This window comes from Eurypyga helias, unplaced genomic scaffold, assembly GCF_000690775.1.
Source record: "Eurypyga helias isolate BGI_N326 unplaced genomic scaffold, ASM69077v1 scaffold5088, whole genome shotgun sequence".
NCBI lineage: Eukaryota > Metazoa > Chordata > Aves > Eurypygiformes > Eurypygidae > Eurypyga > Eurypyga helias.
In genome coordinates this window covers 130,994-148,352 of record NW_010266189.1, presented here as the reverse complement: position 1 = coordinate 148,352, position 17,359 = coordinate 130,994, and the positions used below count along the sequence as shown (strand labels likewise).

Genomic DNA, 17,359 nt, shown 5'->3' with positions numbered 1-17,359 from the left:
GCCTATTCTTCTATGGGTGAGGAAAACAATTTTTTTCTCACCAAGAACAGCTCCACATTATTGTCATCATTTTTGACTACTTACCAAAGTGACATAATTTTTTCATTTTATCTTTTGCAACTCAGTTAGAAACCTAGTGGCATAGACAGAGACACAATACTACTGTTTTACAAGACATCTATTGTATCTACTTTTGTTCAGATAAATACCCAGTAACTGCTGATTTGGCAGGAGGATTGGTAAGGGTACTACTATTCACAGTGTTTCTTTTTTTTTTTTTTTTCCCTTCTTTAATCTACAGAATAAAGTATTTTATGTACATTGGAACCAGTTAATGCCCTTTAGACAAATTTGTAAGTTGTTTCATAAAGCAGGAAAGACATTGCAGGGAAATATGTGCCAAAAAGCACAGTCAAAAGGCTTCATAAGTTTTATATGTCACTACAAGTCAATGCTGGAGATCAGTTCTAAAACAACCAATACTCAAGAGGAATGTTCTCATCTGGAGAAAATACTACCCATTCCCCCTTTTAGAATTTGTTCAGTTCTCTATCAAAAGTCCTGGCTCTTCATATATACTTTAAACTATAAATAAACACTGCATAGTTCAATGTTCTTGATTTTCTTTTTTGTTTGTTTGTTTTGATTTTGAAAAATTATTGCAGTACAATTAATTCCTGTTTGGAGTTCAGTAAGGAGCAAACAGCACAGGAGTATGGGTGGTCCGTATAGGCCCTGGAGCTGGTCGTAGGAGTGCTGGCGGAAGTGCTGAAGTCTGGAAAAGGGTGGCTGCTGGGGCTGTTCGAAGACTGAAGGGGGAATTCACAGCCACAGCAGCAGCTGCTGCTGCAGCTGCTAGCGGATTTGGTAAGATTCGTGGAGCCATTGGCTTTGAAGGTTCCTTTGAAAATACTAATTTTACCTGTGGGGGAGAGAGAAAAGAAACAAACAGAGAGACATAATATGTTCATATTAGCTACCTGTCAGGGAATTTGACTGAAGGCTTTAAGTTTAAAATCACGTAAGAGAGGCCTCGTAGTGACTACTGGCTCTAAGAGCTGCAGGCTTGTAACAGGACATATGATCTCAAACCTTGGACAAGGATGAGCAGGATTTGGTTGGGGACAGATTTTCAATGTTCATGCCTTATCACTGAGACTTGTAATTTAGTACGATGTTAGAAATCAAATCAAACCTAAATATGGGCTGAGCAATCTGCATCAAAGTAAAGCTGCATCTACCCTGCAAGAATTAAATGAAGAATTAAAAGACCTCCACCTGGACAGCTTTATGATAGAGACCAGAGCAGAATGAAAACATATTCTGTTCCCTGGTCTGGCTAAGAAGGGACTTTTGGTTTTATCATTAGGATGCAAGTTCTACTTAAAATTAAGATCTCCAGCTAGAGATCCTGTTTATTACCTTCTGCGTCTAATATCAAGCAAATAAGCAAAGATTATCCTACACCAGTTATGGAAATCTCCTAACGTTTCTTATGTTCAAATAGGTGATGAATTCTGTGGGTGCTGTCCTATGTCATCTTTCTGTGTCTTCAAATGTTTTTCACTGAGACACTGTCTATTCTTACAAGAACTGTGAAAAAAAGTGGCAGATATTTAAAAACGTTGTCATGAAAAACTCTTGCCTATATAATTTAGTATGGTGCCAAACCATGATACTTCTGTTTCTGCCACTGAAGCTTCTGCTTTAAAACCATTTAAATCATGGTTCTTGTGCACTACCAAATAGAGTTTGAAAAACTTCTCATTTAGAATTTCCAAAAAGAAAAAAGTAAACTCAAGCTTTTCTCAGACTGATTGAAAATACTCACAGGTGTCCATTATTATTTAAGAGAATTTACATTTGGTATGCATAAAAATGAACATCAGAGTAGTCTATATAGATTTCTGCAGATTTCAATGAGATTTTGGTTACTAATAAGAAGCCAGGAACCTGAGTACCTTTCTTGTTCTGGTTTTATAAATCTGACATAAGAATAGAAACCTCATCCACTGAGACAGAAAAGTTCCCATTTGCTCTGACAGACTTTCAGTGGGTCTATGTCTTGGCATGACCTGAGGCCCTTTGCAGAGAACACAAACCTGAATATGTAATATTGAAAATGCAGAATATAAATACATGTGCAATACTGTGGTACATCATAGTGTAATTATGGACACTTATCACTCACAGACAAATGCAATTTCTCATCCTTGAATTGAAATAGCCTTTCAAATAATTAACTTGCATTACCTCAATCTGATAATTTCGACTCAGCAATACCTTGGGGAGTGAATAGTCAGAAAGTAAGGACAGGAGTAGTCTGGCATGAACCACTAGCAAGTTTCATTGTTACACTATCACCATATCCAAAAAAATCTATTGTTTCTTTACCAGCCAGATAGAAGGATTTTGACTTTTCCAAAGGCACATTGGCAACTCTGCTGGACTCAAGGTCCTTTAAAGCTCTGGGAGAGATACTCAGAGGGGACCAGGTTCTGCAATTCTTTTAACAGATGATGTAATGGATGTCATATACAAAATTCCTCATGGTGCCTACAAAAATCAATGATCTCATCTTTTCTTTGATCAGTGTTACACCCACTGATCCAAGCTGTATTCTTCTCTTGCTGAGCATTTGACAGTCTCCTTCCTTACTTTTTTTAGTAAATAGGGGGTTTTCAGCCGTATTTACAACAGATATGAAAAAAACCTTTCTCACTCCAAAAAAATCCTAAGTACAAAGTACAGAAAAATCCAACCTAAAATAACAAGGCTCTGAATGTAGACTACAATTCCTAATGAAGGATGTTTTTCATTTGGACTATCAAGTTCCTGGCAACCTCTTTGTCTCCAGTATAGTATTTTATACATGATGGACATCTGTGGCTTGAATAAATATCAAGTAAGTCCCAACAATACAAGAATTCATGAAGCTTTCTTCTTGAAGCATACAAAACTAAACAAGACACAACAATACAAATGATATTGAAAACAAGGCATTGGAAAGTGTTTGATCTAGAAAAGCTATGAAAATGTAGTATGTTCTTTTTTAAAAATTTCTGTAGAAAAAAAATTTGGCTAAACTCATACATTTTTTGTCACAAAGAACAAAGATCTTACGTGATTGTTTATATTAAAAGTTTAGCACTATCTTGCCATTCTTGGAGGAATTAGGAACTTCTGAAGAAGTTAGATAGTTAATTTATCAGCTTGGTTCTGATTTCAAGATAGACATACACACTTAATATTTAGCATATACAGTTCCTTGCACCTTCATTTCAAACCTCTCTGCAAGTACTAATTAACACACAGGTCAAGATTAAGACTAAAGTATAATTTATTTCATTTTCAATGAAGTAAACTAAGGGACAGCAAATGACTTGAAAAATTAACAGGGTGTAAATAAAAATTCTAGAGCTCATCAAAACCATCTACATTCCAAGCAAAATTAGCACATCTTTGGCTTGCCATTCTGCATTTCAAGTAACAACAACTTTGTTAGTTTTTCTATTCAAAACCAAAAAGACTAAATGGAGAACTGGTCTCATCCTTTCTCACTGCAGCCTCCATTCTACCATGCATATCTGTTCATTTATTGCTAACTCATTCTCTCCTTCTAAAATCCTCTTTGCCATTTTGCTCAACTCTGGCCTGACTTGTGTATTGTGAACAGTTGGGAGTGAGGGAGCAGGAAAAGGACAGGTTGTCTTTATTTGTCTATGTGCAACTAAATGTCCTCGATCCTTGGCTGGAGTTCTCAGAACTCACCATTACATAAATTGGCAAATAGAGAACTGTGCACAACAGTGACAGTAATGTAATAGTTATTTTCATCCCCTGGGAAACAATGTATTTCCTAAAGGAATAATAATCCTGTCAGAGAGACTTCAGCAATTCCATATCCTACTTACCTAATCACATATTTTCTATTCTTTTCAGCATAACTTATATGTATTGAAGACCGTGGTGTTCCTGAACTGAAACAGTAATCCTGAAGTGGATTACTGAAAAACCCTATGGGGCTATTTCCCTTCTAGCAGATCTATCAGAATGGTGCACTGTGTTATGCTGTAACCCAACTGGATCATTCATGACTATACCTATCATGAGGGCTGCCCCTACAAGGAGACAGTATTTCCATTCTCAAGAAAAGAACTTTAACTCAAGAAAACTGGGTTTTCACAGGAAAGAACTCCGTATTCTGCCTGCATTAGAGAAGATGGTCAAGGAATAAGGGGCTAATTTCTACGAGGGCAATGAATCAACATACTGCCCGTGCCAGAACTATCTATAAACCCTTACAAAACACCATGGCACATAAAAGAAATCACTCAGTTTATCTGACGGAGATAAGTGTCACATGCTTCACTATCCCACCCACAGTATATGCTGTTTTTTAACTAATGGCAGGATACTAGCAGGAGTTTTTTTATTAAAAAATAAACCTTTTTCTTAGCTTTTGAAGCCAGTAAGAACTGTTTTTCAAATAGTTTATCCTTGCAGTCAAAAACATCACCAGAACAATCCTGAAACTGAGTGGAATGAAATGAGAGATGGAATTTTTTAATTGTTTCAATTGTTATGTGGGTAATTTTCTAAATAAGGCCAGAATAAAAGTTTTATGGTTTATAGTTTTATTTAGTCATTTCATCATCATTGTCCTTGGTGAAAACTGGAAAAATCCTGTTTGACATCTGGATGTTTCTTTCGTCTCTTGCTCCCTAATGACCTTTGAAACAAACTTCTTTATTGAGGTTATCCAGAGTAGCTACAAAAAAATGAGGACCCATGGGTTGTAGCCCACATCCATTAAAATATATAAAAAGTCCCTTGTGGGCTCATTCAGACGCTTATATACTCCCATAGCTTATGCTATCCCATTCATTTCAAACATTTTTCCACTTATATTTTCTAAAAACACTACTCAGCAGGGTTAAAATGAAAGTAAAATAAAAAGGAGTCTGCCTTACCCCTAGAGGATGTGTTCCCTTTTGGAGTTTGTTGTAAGGGCTGTATTTAGGTTTAGGTGGCTTCCCAGCAGCTCTGTCTTTGTGCCTTCTACTGCTTATGTGCTGTTAAAATACATTTGTGAAAAAGAAGGAAAAATAAAGAGAGTGTTATTTCCATAATAGATCATTTCAGGTTCTGCTTTACACATGGGTTCTCCAGTATAGAGGGCTACTACTCTCCACAACAGTGTTACTTTGACTAATTCAGTAACAAATGCAAATAGGGTCTGTTCCAGTTGAACGACCCTTTGTGCATTACATATTGGGACTGTGATTTTCCACAGTGCTCAGTTCAACTCTGCTTCCACTGTAGTCAATGTTTTTCTCATGTTTGTTAACTTCAACAGGACCTGAATCAGGTCAAAGATAGAAGCCTTTGAAAAATTCTTCCCTATCTGTAAAGTGCCCGTTGAATTCAATCCACTGCTGATAGAATGTTTTGGAAGAATATGAGATAGTAGAGCATCCCCTATTCAATGGGAGTGGGGTGGGGAAAAGGTCACAAAATTGTTTAAATCCCTAAGGCGCCTAGACATCCTTTTAAGATTTCAGCTGAAAGATGGTTCCATATCAAACTAAATGACAGTGGAAAAAAACCCACAAAATCCATTATCTTCTTCATAAAATCTATGAGATTTTACACGAATCCTTCTACATAGACTTCATTGCAGTATTAGATGTAAGGGACCTTTTTCAGAACTATATTTTTACTTTTATTTTAATTCCTAAGAGAGTTCTCATAAAAAAGACAAAGAACTGGACTTTTTTTTTTTTTTCTGAAAGCAGAAGACAAATATTGCTATTGTCCACTGCAGAATTTATCTTCATTCTTGTGAAGTTCCTTAACAAGCATTTAATTCCAAAAGGCATATGGAATTAAACTAAGTGTTTTTCAGAACTAAGGCTTTGTTCATCTGAAGAATGACTGAACATAACTTAGTGTAATTGCAATTTAGAGGTCATGCTTCTAGCTGATCAGAATAACACTGACTGAAAAAAAAAAAAAAAAATTACAAATCTTCTCCATCCCGCATTTCTAAGCAGGTTATTCAGTGTTTTGTGAAAATACTGGCTGCACCCATGTCCACAACTTTGTCAAGGCAAGTGTCATGCAGTACACTAAAAGGCAAGGTTTATTAGCTCATGACAGGTGTAGCAGTCTAAAGACAGTGGTAATACGTTACAGCTTACAGCTTCTACAACTCTTTAAGACACATATATAATCAAGAGCTTTTGAGAAAACACATTCTGTGCAAGGGAAAATCATATCCAAAACAAAACATATAGTATGAAAGCCAAGTACAAAGGGCAAAATATGTAAGCTCCATTTGGATGTGAACTGTTAAGACTGACACATGCTGATTGTGTTGGTACTTTGTCAACATGAAAACAAAGAACAGCCAAGGATTCACACTCTGCAAGCTAGCTGAGTACCTGTTTCAGTTGTGTCTCAGAGTTTACGTGCACATCACATATTTCACAGTGAAATGTTTTGTTCTGAAGGCCTGTGTTTCCTTTATTCACAGGTCCTTTGCCTTTTACGCCTGCCCGGGGAAAGGCTTTTATGGTTCCACTTCCATTCCGAGCTTCCAGCATAGTTTTGTGCTTAGTCCCTGGAGATATGGGAAACAGAAACAACTGGCAATTTGGTTGCATTCATTGTTTTATTTTCTTTTTAGAAGAAAATCATATGAACCTCAGCTTGGTGCCACGTGCTGTCCTTGGAATATGCCTGTGTTTGTCTGTACCAGATTCAAACCAATGTAATGATATTTCACACCTGATATTTAATTATTAAATTACATATCTGTAGGTAATGCACTAGAACAAAGCAGCCATACCAGTAAGTGGTGGCAGAATCAGGTATCCTGATGTGAAGTTAAATGGGTGTGACTTTTCTCATTAACTCCTGCTGCTAATAAGACCTGAATTGTAGTTGCAAAGGAAGAGTAATTTAGCTATTAAAGATGTAGTTGGCTTTGATTTGTAGTCCTCTTGAATGGATTGACAAACAGTATGCATTAGGTAGCTCACACTTAAATCTGTAATTAACTAATTAGTCTCCAAATCCAAAAGGGGCAGAAGTTCCTGGCAGCAACCTGTGGATCCTTAATGGCCTGGACAGAAACTAATACGTGTGAGGAACATATATGTGAGAAAAATGCACTTGCATTTTTAATTAAAATGAAGATTGAATAGAAAACAATAGTGTCCTGTTGCTTTACCTTCATTCAGGCCTAACAATTTCTTACACTGTTGACTTCCATGCAGGTAGCCTGTGATGATAAAGGACGACCATGTACAGAACTAGTGTTCCACTGATAATTGTATGCATCCACATGTACATATTTAAAAGCATGCACGTGTGGAAGCACACACTTTATCAGTTTTTTAGCAAAAACTTGGAGGGTTGTGTTTAACTATTTGCAATAATGTTTTGGCTCTCATCTCAATCAGACAAATGTTTAGAGTCTAACCCTCATATGAAGTTAAATAGGTTAAATGGGTACTGCTTTATGAACTTGAATTTTCACCAGTTGAAGATCTGGCATACAGAAAACACAGCATTCAAAACTGATTAGGCTTTGTTTCTCATGAATACCAACAAATTATCATTTTCTTTTTAATTTAAGTGGATTGTATAGACATGCCAAAATTTAGGGTTTTTTTTAAATGCATTGTTAGACAATTGATCATCTTGGTGCAGGTATATCATCCCTGTCTCTAAGTTTCAAACCTAAGGTTCTCTGCCTGTCTGCTAACTCTGTTTACCCTACTGGCAGTTAACTTCTGACATCCAAAATCAGGAGTTTTTCTGTAGGACTGTTATATGTGGTCACTGCTATCATATTAAATCCCAAGATCTTTTAAACCTGCTCACCACAAAGCAAATCGATAAGATGCTTAAAATAGTGGCTCTGAATGATGGCTCTCTACTGTTGGAACTTACCAGCTAGTGCTGCTAGGTCTCATAACAAGAAAAGGTTTAAAAATTAAGAAAGGTGCAGGTAAGTGATTACCCATTCAACTCTCATGCAGCAGTTGCTATCAGTTGATGAAAAAAAAAAAAAAAGAAGAAATATACATAATTTTAACAAGTTATTAACAGACAATATGGAGCTAAGAATACTAAGTCTCATCATCGAACTCTGACTGACTGATGCTACCTCTTTCAGCCTTAATTTCTTAGATTTCAAACAAAACTAATGGCATTCATACTCAGTTTGCTAGCTGGCACAAACAAAAGTATGCAAACTCTGAACACGAAAGGTAATGAAGCATGAGCCGCCATTGAGCTCTATAAGGTTTGGAAGCTGCAAAAGCTAAAATGTAAGAAAATGGGTAACTTGCATGAAATAAAATTCCTTTCTTCCCCCTTTATGAAAGCCTCTTTGCCTGTCATTTTTATTCTTTATTAGTTAACGAATTCCATGTAATTGCCAGTTTTCTGCCACCTCTTTGTCCCCTGCTGCAATAGATCTAATCTATTCAGGGGAAGATAACTGCAGAGCTCTTGAGACACAAGGCAAAAAGGGAAGAAAGCAAGCACTGCTCCATCTCACCACTGTTGTGCGCCTCCAGCTGCGAGGCAGAGTTGACAGCGACTTTGCATAGTGAACAGTACAGCAGCCTCTTTGCTTTCTCTTCCTCAGTCTCAACGGAAGGGCATGTGGTGCTGCTAGCGGCTGTCGTGGGGATTTTCTCCACTTTAGAGGTGATCTCAGTTGTCATAACACTGCTCTTCCGGATTTCCACGGTGGTTGTTGTTGATATTGCTGGTGTCCCTGTGGTAACGTCTGTGGGCCAAGAGAGGAGATGGAAGGGAACAAACAAACAAAAAAAAAAAGGTTGTGACCTTTGGCATTTGCTTCTTTGCATCCTAATGCTGTAACCACACAGAGAGCCAGCCCATGCTGGTGATGGTTTGACTAATGGTAATGAACTAAATCTGATCTTATTTTTGTGTTTTCTGTGGTTACAAAATACAGTGCTCCCATGTATTGAAATGTCATGTATTCTGTCTCCTGCATTCTGCTAACACACAGTAAATACAGAATTCATAAACTGAAAAGACAGGTCATTAAGACTGCACTGTACAACTGAAAGATAATCCACTAAAAGAGGTCATATAAATTCCCAGTACAATAGGAAGTTAAAAATCGTATGCTGCACTTCAGATACACAAACTGCTGTAGTACTGCATAATACTGACGTTGATTCAGTAGCCAAGCTAGAATTTTAACATTCTGTACTAATAAAACTAAAACTAAAATACTCATCTGTTCTTGATACTTGATAAAATTTAACTTTAAATTGATACTTCACTTGATATTAGCCAAAAATGTTATGAAGTGAAGACAATTATTAATACACAGTATACATTTAGCCATACCTTGTTATTATCCATTATTACATAATGACAGTACATACAAATAGCAGTAATTAAATGTACAATATTCTATATCTGGGACCTACACAAACATTAATAGGATTTCTGTTCTGTATATCAGTGGTATGTTTGGAAAAACTGTAAGCACATTATATACCTAAATCTATTCAGAAACATAGAGTGTTCATCTAAGAACTTGTGCTTTCTGTAGTTTTCAAATCCAAGAGAGAGAAAATATACAATGATATTGCAGGTTGAATAATATATATATGACATTTGGATATGGCAGTATCATTTGGTAGTTAACTGCTTAGCAGGGTAGAGGACAGTAAAATCCAGCACTGAGCCAGCGGAGCAGATGGCAAGTAATAGGCAGGAGAAAGAGAGAAGGGACAGGGGCTGTTCTGCTTTTGAAGTGTTCTATTTTGTCATATCAGTCCTACTGAGTAGCAAGCTTTCCCAGTAAGAAATCTTAGTTACTTCACCAAGATATTCCTGGAATTGGGTACCTTTCAACACAGACAGCTCATCTGGTTTCATACACCCCTTGGTGCTAGTGGTGCTCTACCTGTGTTATGCTTTATTCATTGCCATCTACTGGAGTAGGAAAAATTAAAGTTCTTTTGATTATAGATCTCAGTATGTGCTGTGATGCAGGAGGGACACAACTAACTGATGCCACAGAGATGTGTTTCAGACTAGAAGTTCAACAACTTCATTAATGAAGAACATGTCTAACAACTTAGCAGACAATAGCAAACACAGAGCAACCACAAATACCCTGAGAGACAGAAATAAAACAGGTTTTAATGCATTGGAGAAACAGTGTAGAAAATTAGATGTTTTTCAGTAAAGATGATTGCAGGAATCTACACTCAGTAAGATTAATCTGATCTATTAAAACAAGATGAAGAACAGCCCCAGTCTTGCTTCTTGGAGAGGGTTTGTTTTTGTTTGTTTGATCTGGGGTTTGTTTGCTTGCTTGTTTTTCAGTAGTGGATAACAAGAGGAACACAGGTCTTTCATATCATTGTGTTATGAAACATGTCCCCACCACCCTGGAAGTGCAAAGCTGAAGGATTTATGAAGTATTTTTCTCTTCTCTAATCAGCACTGGAGTCCAGCCTGAGGACTGCAATATCAAAAATTAAAAATTACATGCTTTGTTGTTAATCTAGCAACAATACAAATGCAAACCAACAAGAAAGGGGTTGTGAGGGAGGAAGCCAAAACAAATTAGAGGTTTAGAAAACATGGACTGTGAATATAGAAGTTGAAGGGTAAACACTGAGAAGATTTTTCATCTCTGTAGAAGGTAGCTAAAAATAAGAGAATAAACTCTTCCTCCTGATCCCTCCTAAACAGGACAAGGACTATTGGATTACATCAAGAGAGACTTAGATTAGACATTGAGAAATTTTTTTTCCAATATTAAAGCGTGTAAAGCCTGAGAATAGCCCACCTACAGAGATCCAGAAATATTGCCTGCTGGAGGACTTGCAACTGGCTGAACAAGTATCTGCAGGAGCAACCCAGGTATGAGTCCCTTTCAGTCAGGGGGAATAGCACCCTTCAAGCCCAGTCAATTGCTATGCATTATACAATTTTGTAATGTTTCTATATGTTCTCCCAGAGGGTTTTAAAAAATTGTTATTCATAAAACAAAAAAAGCATATTCTGTTGTGAATAGTCTATTCTTCTGTTCCTTTTTTTTTTTTTTTTTTTACAGATGAACAATAATGTTTTAAAAATACTATTTAGAAATACTAAACATTTAGTTTGGAAACTGATGAGTAAATGAAGCTTTTGTAGATCTGTCCACAAAAGTATACATTTAACTAGTCACTACTTTCCCATCCCAAAGAATCCATGTTCATGTTAGCTTTTCTTCAGCTGAAAGTTACTTCAGTGAAATTATTTTCCTCTAAAGACCACAGTACATAACACTGCTTTGAAAATTTCAGTTTCTCCATGCTGGGACTACTACACAGTACTAGGTCCAAGCAATGTACTTTCCTGGTGAAAAGGAAGGCAGAGGGCAGACAGCACCAGAGAGAGGGAAGGAAAAAAAGAGAGAAGACATTAACATTCTCTAAGGATTGATGGCAAGGTTGGTGCTCATTCTAATCTTGCAGAAAATTAGATATGTACGTCAATCACCATTACCAGTTTTGCAGTGCAAGGGTCAGTAATTTGCCCTAAGAAAAATATAGATCACACTTTCTTTATTTTCCATAGGAGAGCCTGAGGCAGTAAACAACAAAAATAGCTTAAATAACTTCAGGTTTTATTCTGCTTCAAATACTTGACCTCCTATAGCTATGTTGGTCTAATATTTCACCATGTAATTATTTTAAAGTGAAAAGAAAATACAATTGATTATGCTAATCCTTTCAAGGGTATTTTGATATGCATGTGTGAAAGCAGCATTGTATAGAAAAATTAAACTAAAAATGATAAATGTCACGACCATATTCTTCAACTAACAAAAATATCAAAGTTTGGAAGATATATTCTGCTTATATATCTTTCAGAAGGTGACCTATATTAATACATTATAGATTACACTAATGTAAATTCATTAATGTCATCAAAACATCTTCAAGAAAAACGTCCAAGTTCACCCTCTAAAAGCCGTAACACATTTAAAACTGCAAAGTTGCTCCTCCTCATATAAACTTCAGAATTATCTACAGGAATTAAAGGAGAAACATTTAAAAAGATTTCAGGTAAGCTTAAAAATAGGGAATGCAAATCCTCTTCTTACCAGAACTTCTAACCTCACCAGCATGTGTCTCTTTGAATATATTACAGACTTTCTGCCTGTACACAGTTCAGTGCCCTAAATACAGGGTCCAGCATTAAAGGTATAAAGGATTAAAAAAAACAACCAAACAAACAAAAAACCCAAAAAACCCCCCACCAAAAACCCAACATCAAAAATGAGTAAGAAGGAATTTAAACTGATGCCTTGAAGACAGATTAGCATTTCTTAACATTATATTATGACAGTGTTTTAAGAACTATTTCAATAATAAATGTTCTAAAATCGAGCTAGAAATTCAGTCACAGTCAAATGGAAGATTTGTTTCTGGTGACGCAGGCTTGCAGCACTGTGCTATTTTCATACCAGTGGCCTGCAGCAAATATTCATTATTGCAACTGTCACTGCCTGGCTTTGGCATAGAAGCTGATTGCTAATAGTGTATGGAACTGGACTCCAGCAGCAAAAAAAAGGAACACTTCAGGATTCACAATAATCCAGTTGTGTTCCTGGTCTTAATATAGCAATTGAATAAAAATTATAAATAAATAAATAAATAATTACATTAAAAAATAATCTTGCTCACTGGCAAAATCAAAGATTTATTTTAATGAGAAGATAAAGCCAGATGAAAAATATTTTGTGAAAATTGACTTCTTTAGGTACTACAGATACCATAGTCATAGTTCAAGTGGAAATCTGCAAGTGTGTGATTAAGGTCCGCCAAGTAAACAGGATTAATTTTATACCCCAGCTACAAGATCCATAAATTTTCTTTAGGCTGAAAAAACAGAAAATTACAGCTCGTGTTTTTCTTCAGAGTATGTGAAAGTCTCACTCATCAGTTCCTGCTACTAAGCATAAGAATTTCTTATCCTGAAACTATAAATAGACCTCCAGAGAGAAAAGTGCTCTGACTTCAAACAAATCACAACTTTTTATGAGTATATTTTTTCTTTGGCAATCTAAAGAGACATGAATTTTAAAAATATCTGATTTAGCACAAACCCATGCTTTTTGTTCTCATTTAAATGAATTTTTTCCTTTGACAAAAGAATTGAACATTTGGCCTATAATGCTGTCTAGAAAAAGAAAAAAAAAATCACATCCTCAAAAAACCCACCAAAACCTCAAAAAAACTCTAAACAACCTCCACCCGCAGAAACTAGGAAGCATATTCTTTCTCATGACAAACAGAACTTGATATGAAATATTTCACTATATTGTAAGACCTCTAAGTATTGCAAAAACATTTTCAGCTTACTCTCTGACAGCAAATGCACATCAAGTAACAGAACTCCTCTACAGGTGCTTCACTCTGGCATGTTCAAAAGAGTCTTGGCATATTATTTTCCCACCTACTAAGAACCAGGTCCTTGGTTTCCTTGGGCTGCTTTAGCATGCTCTGTGTCCTCTATGGCAATTACATTTGAAGATAAGATGTAATTTCTTTTAAATTGATAAATGTAACAGTGGAGTATATTAAAAACAAAGTACCATCTCAAAAATAACTGTGTGACTATTTTTCCATGTTTGGCCGACTTTCTGCACTCACATGTTAAAATGTAAGCATGTGTGCTAGCATATTGGCTGGCTCTGACACTTAAACAAAACACTTTGACAAACTCTGACTCAAATGTTTCAGCTCCTCCTCCTTGATATGTGCAGAATACAAACTTGCATATTTTGGGGTTGGTTGATATTTGGCCCATCACAATATGTTGTACAGAAAATTCTTTTGGGAACGTATTATGAAAATTCCAGTCATTAGACTTAGTTTCACATTCAAAACCTGGATTCAATCTATTTCTATAGATATATCCTTCCCAGAATGGCTATCTTTTACTTGGAGATTCAGAAGTATATTTTTAGTACTTAGAAGAACCCATATAATTTTTTTGGTAAAAAATAATTACAACAGCATGGTTTAGAGAGTTAAGTACTGTACATCACAATATTTTTAGTATGAAAGATCAAAATACCTGGATGACAGTTGTGTACTTCATTACTTTATGGTAAGACCTCTTTCAGTGAAGATATATGAAATATTGGAAATCATGATACTTGCCTGAATTTTTACAGAATGGATACTAATTAATATGCCATAATGGAAGAGCCTAGAGCTCTGAAAGAGGAAAAGCCATGTATGACAAAACAGGAACAGAATTTGAAAAGTTTTTATGACCAGCCTCTTCTAATCTTGTTTTTTAAACAGCAGCTATTTACCTGTTTCCTGTTCCTTCCCCTCTCTCTGCCCTGGCTTGTCAGTCACTTTCTGGGTAAAGTTCCTTGCTTCTTTGCTTTGTCTAAGTGTCCATCATGATTGCTTCTGATACCCAGAAAGTGAAAGGCTGAGTGTTTCTACAGTATTGCCCAAGCCTTCCCTCAAATGTACGGAACAAGAATTACTGAGAAACTGAAGGACTACAAACTTTCCCTGGTCCAGAATGAAAGCCAAATACCAGGAATTTTCTTGGTTCATAACTGGAGAAGCAATGATGTCAGTATTTTAACCAGGCCCTGGTTTTTTAACACTTTTATAAATCAATTATACAAAGTGTCCATCACTCAGAAACAAAGGATAAGGAAACAACTGACTTCACAACAAGTGGCCTTGTTTTACTGCTGCCTTTACTCCATGCTTCCCAATACATCCTTGGTGGTGACCTGATGGGAGTGTCACAGAAAGGATGTTTGGTGACAAAATGTGTCCACAGTGAGATCGAGAGTGAAGAGAAAGTAGCAAATTTCACATCTTTACTCTGTGGATTTTGTTGTTGTTGGGGTTTTTTTGTCCAGTTAAACTCAATTCTGCCAAGTCCTAAAATGACCTTCTTCATTAATTAGCAGTACACAATTTTCTAACCAAATTGTACCTCATTTTTTACTAGCAGTTCCCTTGGTTTAAAGCACAGTTCATTAATCCTAAACAAGATTAACAGCAGAGGGATGACTGCATTCCTGTTGAGGTTAATTGAACAGAGCTGGCAGCAACAGCAACAGCTGGGGGTAAAAGGCGCATGGAAAGGGAAAGATGAAGGTAGGGAAAAGTCACACCGCATTCGAGTTTTGGGTTCTCGGGCACAAGTAGCTGACAAAAACGTGACTGGAAGGAAAGGAGACGATGAGGAGAAAACATTTATTTTTCAAGTCGGCTTTTTTTAAGCCGCTTTTGGTGACAACTGGGTTGGGGTGCTGAGCTGACTTTTCTATCATATAGATTGCTCCTCAGCCAGGCAGAAGAAAAATGGCTTTTACAACCTGCAAGCAAAAGGGTCCCCACATAAGGAGCTATAAGGGGAAGAAGGGTTGCTGGGTGAAGCTACTCTTGCCATTTAATTAATGAGACATGTGTAGTTAAAAATTAAATTTGAAACCAGAACGGAGTGTTTGTTTAAAGGGTGGAACTCACAGTCAAGTGCAAAGAGGATTTTTGCAGATTTTGGTCTCAGTGGCCCTGCTAAAATAATACATTTTCTATTTCGACTCTAATTTGAGGGTCAGACATAAGGCAGGGTATTAGATTTCATTCTGATAGTTACATTTTTATTTTGGAGGCCAAAATGTAAAACATTGTTTTAAGGGTAAGGAATAAAATATGCACATGGTGGTTTGATTACATACAGAGAAAGCAAGCTGTGTTATCCTATACATAGGTCTCTCATGCTTGACAAGATCAAAGGCTATGCTGGCAAACTGCCACCAGTTTTACATCTGCACGTGCTTCAGCATGACTTTCTCGACTTTTAAGTAAAAGGAAACACAATCAAAAATATATTTGTAGTTTATCTTAATGCATGTCTGGAAATTGAGTATCAGTTGCCTTTACCACCAGTAAAAACCAAGGAATTGAAAGCAATTCCTTAAAAGCTAAAGGTTCTGTAAGATATACTAGAGTAAAATGAATTTGCCTTGAATGCACCTTTCTGCAGCATGAGGTCAACATGTGCACAGAAGTCCCTGTCCACATTATCCATAAACTCTCTTATCCTCCAAAACAGGCCAGCTGCACATGAACTATTCCTTGGCTTGTACTAAACTCCAGACTCTGTCCAGGAATATCTGGGAGATTTAACTTTGTCCAGAAGTCATCCAGCAACAGCTATAGCTGTGGAAATGAATGCATGGTTGCGTTCCCATGTCCAGGAACACCCCTGGCACCATGTGAATCACTAGAGTAGACAGCAACCCAAAGTACTGTTTTTAACATAGGCACGGCCTCGCTACCAAGGTGCAGGTGAGATGAATTATACATAGACAGTACTTCCCAAAGAGTATTCTGGGTGCAACTTTTGTCTCTGTAGCTAACTGCAATGGCTTCAAAGTATTACCTCTGCACTCAAACAGCCATTAAGGCTTTAACTCAAGCCATGTAAATGGAAGAACAAATTGCTGTTACTGAGACCAGTATGTAACTGTGATTCAGTCCCTGCCTGCTACTCCTGCTGCCACCACATGCTTTCCCCACACACAGGGAGAAGGAAGCAGCAGCAAAGTTGTTCTCTTTCACCTTGCACCATCAGCTATAGTGAGGGAAATGAGCTTTGAAATGAGCTCTCCGAAACTCTCTTTTTCTTCAATAGAGACACAGAGCAGACACAGTCCAGGTTATGCACTACCGGAGACTGAGAAGTATTTTTCAAAAAACAAGCAGGCTGTCAAAGCCTATTTAAAACTTGATATCAAACTTGGAACCATCCAGACATACCCAGCAGAGAGGTTGTCAGTGCTTTGCTGTTCGGGATGATTATCGAGTCAATACCACGATTTTAGCAGGCAAGCTCTCCACAGAAGCAAAATGGAAGAAGTGATACTTTCCTAGCCTACTTTCTGGTGAATTATATAAAGTTTTTTGCACATGAGGGAACAGTGAAAATCCCAAATACATTTCATAATGTCCTCATTCATAGATATACCTCCTAGTGTTAAAGCTTATAGAATCAAATATATAATTTGATTTAAACAATTACACATAAAACATCATTGGGTTTACATTTAGGACAAGCTAGCAGAACAGAACTTAATAAGGAAATGACTGCTCTTAGTTTGCAGTGACACAAGAAGAAAGTAGCTGCATATTAATGAACATTAGCATCAAAATGGCAGCACAAGACTAGCTTTAGCAAACATTCGCAGGATCTCAGATGAGGCATTCAATTCTTGCTATGCTTTGGCTTTGTCTTGTACATTCCC

The 17,359-nt window shown here is 36.8% G+C and overlaps 1 protein-coding gene across 1 annotated transcript in view; it reads right to left on the bottom strand.

Moving 5' to 3' along the window:
• Positions 1–209: 209 nt before the first annotated feature.
• Positions 210–17,359, bottom strand: part of ZNF385D (zinc finger protein 385D) — a gene marked incomplete at its 5' end in the record, with an annotated part of 125,963 nt that continues 108,813 nt past the window's right edge. Inside the window, 4 exons of the mRNA XM_010156979.1 lie at positions 210–922; positions 4,974–5,075; positions 6,447–6,625; positions 8,576–8,809. Of these exons, the coding sequence (XP_010155281.1) occupies positions 689–922; positions 4,974–5,075; positions 6,447–6,625; positions 8,576–8,809 (749 nt within the window). The remainder of the gene's footprint in view (positions 923–4,973; positions 5,076–6,446; positions 6,626–8,575; positions 8,810–17,359) is intronic.